At 48.0% G+C, this 5,644-nt stretch overlaps 1 protein-coding gene across 1 annotated transcript in view; it reads left to right on the forward strand.

Moving 5' to 3' along the window:
• Positions 1–2,796: 2,796 nt before the first annotated feature.
• The window catches only part of MFSD8 (major facilitator superfamily domain containing 8), a 20,436-nt gene continuing 17,588 nt past the window's right edge, over positions 2,797–5,644 (forward strand). Inside the window, exon 1 of the mRNA XM_006015614.3 lies at positions 2,797–2,807. Within this exon, the coding sequence (XP_006015676.2) occupies positions 2,797–2,807 (11 nt within the window). The remainder of the gene's footprint in view (positions 2,808–5,644) is intronic.

Consider the following 5,644-nt stretch of genomic DNA (forward strand, 5'->3'; position numbering starts at 1 on the left):
CATGTGGCAGTAGTGCCACACAGAGGCCAACTCTGCCGCAACAGCCCACTGGCAGCTGGCCCAGAGGGGCAGATGCCTCTACTGGCTGTGCAGGCCCCATCCAGGTCTGGCAGGGGCGCAGCAGGTCACAGCCAGGCAGCAACCCCCACTGCCAGACTGCTGCAGTGGGTAGAGGGGGCAAGGAACTGTCAGGGCTGCTTCAGCAGTCCAGCTGGCACAAGGGGTAGTGTCCCCAGGTACCAATTGGCTGGGCCCCAGAAGCTCCTAAGAGCTAACAGCCCTGAGCTACTTGCCAGGGCAGCTTTTTGTACTGATGGGGTCAGGACAGGGCAGCTTTTTATACTGCTGGGGACAGTACAGGTGCTGGCCCTGGGCTTTAGCTCCCCCTGGCTGCAGATCCAGGAAGAGCCAGGCAAGGTTATTTTGCCCCAAGAGGCACAATTTGCTCCAAAAAGTGCATGTCCAAGCACGTGCGCTGAGGGAAAAAAAGCCCTGGCTTAAATTTGCACCGCTTCTATTTGAGCTGCTGCAAGCGCACATGCTTGCATGTGTGGACATGCCTATAAAGGCAATGACATTTAAGGTAAGTTATAATGAACTATTGCAGGGTTCTTTTAAAGATCTTTCAGTTTGAATCATCCACATATATAGACTAATACTATTCTGCACATTTTTGCTGGTGCATATACTCTTTATATGTGCACATGTGAACTCTTCAGTAAACTAAAACACCAAAAGAAAGCTTATAAGAAGTGGAAACTTAGATAAACAACTAGGGAGGAGTGTAAGAGTATTGTTCAGGCACGTAGAAATGAAATCAGGATGGCCAAAGCACAACTGGAGTTGCAGCTAGCAAGGGATGTGAAGGGTAACAAGAAGGGTTTCTAACAGTACATTAGCAATAAGAATAGGGTCAAGGGAAGTGTGTCCCCCTTACTGAATGAGGAGGGAGGAGAGTGGGGAGGTGTCAACCTAGTAACAGAGGATGCAGATAAGGCTGAAGTCAATGCCTCAATGCCTTTTTCACCCCAGGCTTCACGCACAAGGTCAGCTCCCAGACTACTATACCAGGCAGCACAGTTTGGGGAGGACGTGAGCAGCTCTCCATGGTGAAAGAACAGGTTAGGGACACCTTAGAAAAGTTAGATGGGTTCAAGTCCATAGGGCCAGACAGGATGCACTGAAGGGTGCTGAGGGAGTTGCCAATATGATTGCAGCCATGATCTTTGAAAACTTGTGGTGTTTAAGAGAGGTCCTGGATGATTAGAAAAGGGAAAATATAGTGCCCATCTTTAAGAAAGAGGAGGAGGATCCAGGGAACTACAGGCTGGTAAGCATCACCTCAGTTCCTGGAAAACTCACGGAGCAAGTCCTCAAGGAATCGATTTCTAAACACTTGGAGGAGAAAAAAAGGGATTAGGAGCAGTCAGCATGGATTCACCAAGGGCAAGTTGTGCCTGGCCGATCCGACTGCTTTCTAAGATAAGATGACTGACTCTGTATCAAAAGCCTTGCTAAAGTCAAGACGCATCACACCGGTCTCCCTGCATTCACAATCTCCCACAGCATTCTTGCAAGCAAGTTATCAAGTAAGCAAGCAAGCAAGGGTTCGATGAACAGAATGTTAAGTGAAGAGAAAACCGGCTGGATCATCAGGCTCAGAGGGCAATAGTCGGTGGCCGGAAGTCTGGTTGGCAGCCAGTATCAAGTGGAGCGCCCCAGGAGTTGGTCCTGGGGCCAGTTTTGTTCAATATTTTCATCAACTATCTGCAAGTTTGCACATGACCTCAAGCAGTATATATGCTGGAGGACAGGGCTAAGATTCAGAGAGATCTCAATGAATTGGAGGATTAGACCAAAAGAAACCTCATGAGGTTTAACAAGGACAAGTGCAAAGTCCTACACTGAAGACAGAAGAATTCCATGCACTAGTACAAGCTAGGGACCAACTGGCTGGGCAGCAACTCTGCAGAAAATAACTTGCAGGTTAGAGAGACGAATAAGCTGAATATGAGCCAACAGTGTACCCTTGTTGCGAAGGCAGCTAATGGCATACAGGGTGCTTTAGTAGGAGCACTGCCAGAGGATCAAGGGAAGTGATTATTCCCCTCTATTTGGCACCGTTGAGGCCACACCTGGAGTCCTATGTCCAACTTCGGGGCTCCCCACTACAGAAAGGATGTGGACAAATTGAAGGGAGTCCAGTAGAGGGCAATGAAAGGGGGCTCAGAAGCATGACTTCTGTGCAGAGGCTGAGGGAACTGGGCTTATTTAGCCCAGAGAATAGAAGACTGAGGGAGAATTTAATAGCAACCTTCAACTACTTGAAGGGTAGTTCAAAAAAGGTGGAGCTAGACTGTTCTCAGTGGTGGCAGATAACAGAACAATGAATAATGGAGTCAAGGGAAGTTTAGATTAGATATTAGGAAGAATTCTCACTAGGAGGCTACGTAGCAAAACCTGGGAAGAGATTACTCAGAGAGGTTGTGGACTCTCCATCCATGGAGGTTTTTAAGACCCGGGTAGACAAAGCCTTGGCTGGGATGATCTAGTTGGGGATGGTCCTGCTTTGAGCAGGGGGTTGGACTAGATGACCTCCTGAGGTCCCTTCCAACCCTAATTTTCTATAATATACACACATCTGCATAGCACTCACCATATAAAAGGTCAGATGGCAACCCTGAAACAAAGACAACAGAATCCCTTTGTCACCCAGAGCCCCCAGTTTGGACACACAAAATGTCATTAATGACCTCCAACCCCTCCTGAAAAAATGATAATCATCCCCAGGCCGACATGGTGGACAAGTCTGTCCTGGCTTACAGACCGGTTTTCAGCCTCAAAAAGCATCTCTCCAGCGAAACTACTCAACTTCTATTCTAACTAGACCTTGTTTCTGTGGCGGTCGAGTGGTAGGCCGGGCTGTGGCCAGTAGCCCGAAACGGCAAGCGGGTACTTTTGACCGATGGAGCGGAATTAGGCACAGATGCGTATTGGTAACAGATAGATTGTTTACTTACGCCACTGATGTATGGGCGCAGGCAGAGTTGACTGGCTTAGTTGCAGTTACAAACGAGTTACAAAGACTCTCTTAAACAGGTAAGGGAAGTAACCAGCGAAGTTTTCTTAATCAGCTTATTGCGGTACCAGGGTTGGGGTACGTCAGGAGGGTCGTGTGACGGAGTCACTGGTGGGTAATCAGTCCACCAGGTTCACTCTGAGATATGTGCGGAGTTCGCCGGGTTTAATTCCCCTACTCCAAGGTATATGCGGAGTTCTCCAACTTCTCTGAGTTCTCCCAGGTGTATATGGAGTGCTCCAACGTGGAGAAATATCCAGAGTTCTCCACTGTGGGCGGAAACTGATTTACCTTTTATATGACTAACAAGCCAATCGCTAGTCACTAAATATGAATAATTTGGAACCGGCCAATTGTGGTATGCATATTTGCATGAAGTTGGCGGGAACTTTTTCTAAAGCTGTACTTTTCCATGACATAGCATATAGTCACTGAGTTCTGGCCCAGCGGAATTTTCCACTGTGACCTACTTTCTCCCTGTGCCATATGTATCAAACCAAACCAATGGAATTTTCCACTATGGCACAGGCATGCAGACTGATTGACAGCAGAATGTTCCACTATGGATCAAACCAAAGGAATGTTCCACTGTGCCACAGGCATACAACTACTTGGTTCTGACAGTTTTATACCCAGATGCCAGCTGTACCCCCTCATCACCACAGACTGCATCATCACTGGACCAAGTAACAGGGAATGAACATCCAAGGTTCATTCACCTGCTCATCCACCAACACCATCTAAGCCAGGGTTGAGTAATTATTTGGGCTGGAGGGCCACTTAATGAGCTTTTGTAAACTATTGAGGACTGGAGGGGGGAGGAGAGGGGGAGAGAAAGGAGAACAAGGGAAGGAGGAGTGCAGCCAATTGATACTATCTGGCCTGCAGACCACTGCTGGGAGCCTGAGGAAGGAGCGTTGTGCCCATGCTGCTCTGCTCTGCCACAGCTGTAGCCACAGCTGGACAGGGCAGCATGCAGATTCCTCCACCTTCACCCACCCTCCAGCTTCCTGCTAGCACTTCATAGTTCCAGCACTGCAATAGCTAGGGCAGGGCATGATGCGGTGTACCAAACAGCCATCCCACTAACCACCATAATGACCTGCTGCCACTGTGCCACACCAGTAAAGTTAGGCACATGGACTCACCTCCTAGTGGTGCTGCAACACTCGTATGCGCTGCATCACACCCCATCACACGCGAGTCCGGCTGTCGGTGGCTGCGGTGCCATGACTGCACAGCCACAGTGCCAACTGGAAGCCAGGCAGAGGAGCATGGATGCAGGAGGGAGGGGAGATGGGCAGGGGGTAAAGCAGTCTGCATGCTGCACAGCCAGGCGTGGCCCACCCCAGCTGCAGAACAGAGCAGCGTGGGGTACAGCCCTCCTTCCTCAGATTTCTGCCAGCAGCTGGAATAGGATCAATTGACAGGCCAGATATGGCCTGTGGACTGTATTTTGCGCACCCCAATCTACGCCATCACATGCTTACAGTGCTGTTCTGCTGTCTACATTGAACAGATGGGACTCTCCAGCCTCAGAGATTTTCACATATGAAGGTTTCCACTCTCCATCCTTACAGTTTCCACATGAAAGGATGAATGAATGCAGATACAGTGTCCATACCAAAAGGACACACACAAGCCTATGGCACAACACTTTAACCTCCCTAGACTTTACATTGCTGACCTCAGAGTGGTTGCTCTAAGACAACAAAACTTTAGAAAAACTTGAACATGAAACTACAGAACAAAAAGTCATCCATGAACTGGACTGTATTAAGCATGGTCTAAACTAAGACTAAGGATTCTTATCCCATTACCTGGATTAGGTTTTAATAACCCACTGAGGAACACAGGGGTTAACTGCTTTGTTTTTCTACCTCTACTCAGCTGAGTCCCTTTCTTATTCCTCCCCCCTTCTCTGCCCCTTGTATTAAAATCCCTGCAGTCCCCTCTCAGCATCGGAGCAAGTGAGACCCTCCTCCCTCTGCTTATCAAGGCTTAGGCTGCATCTCTCCCATGTAGCAGGTCAATAAAGGGGCCAATCTACCCTGCCTCCTGACTGATCACAGACTAATGTGGCTAAGTACCTCCCTCAGTCGCCTCTAGTTATACCTGGCTCTCGTTACACAATAAACCATGAGCAGATTAAAGTAGAAGGCAGGGTAGGTTTACATTTTATAAACTAACTAAAACAGATATATCTATAGATATAGAAGTACACACACACTTGCACACGTTTGTGCTCTACTGTATATATGTGTATGTGTGTGTATACATGTATATATGTGCATATGCCTGAAGACAGGTGTTTGTGCCCAAAAACTTGCAAAGAACAATTTTTCCAACTATTGAGTTGGTCTAATAAAAGATACCATATTTACCCAAAGAACCTTGTCTACTTATACACACACACACACACATATATGCTGCATAAGTTTCAGGTATATAAACCTATACACTTAGACACACATACACACATTCCCAGGCACACATGCACCCCCACACCTATGTCCATCCACCCATACATCCCCTCCCCCACACACGTACACACACACACGCCCC

The sequence above is a fragment of the Alligator sinensis genome, unplaced genomic scaffold, assembly GCF_000455745.1.
Source record: "Alligator sinensis unplaced genomic scaffold, ASM45574v1 scaffold150_1, whole genome shotgun sequence".
Taxonomy (NCBI): domain Eukaryota; kingdom Metazoa; phylum Chordata; order Crocodylia; family Alligatoridae; genus Alligator; species Alligator sinensis.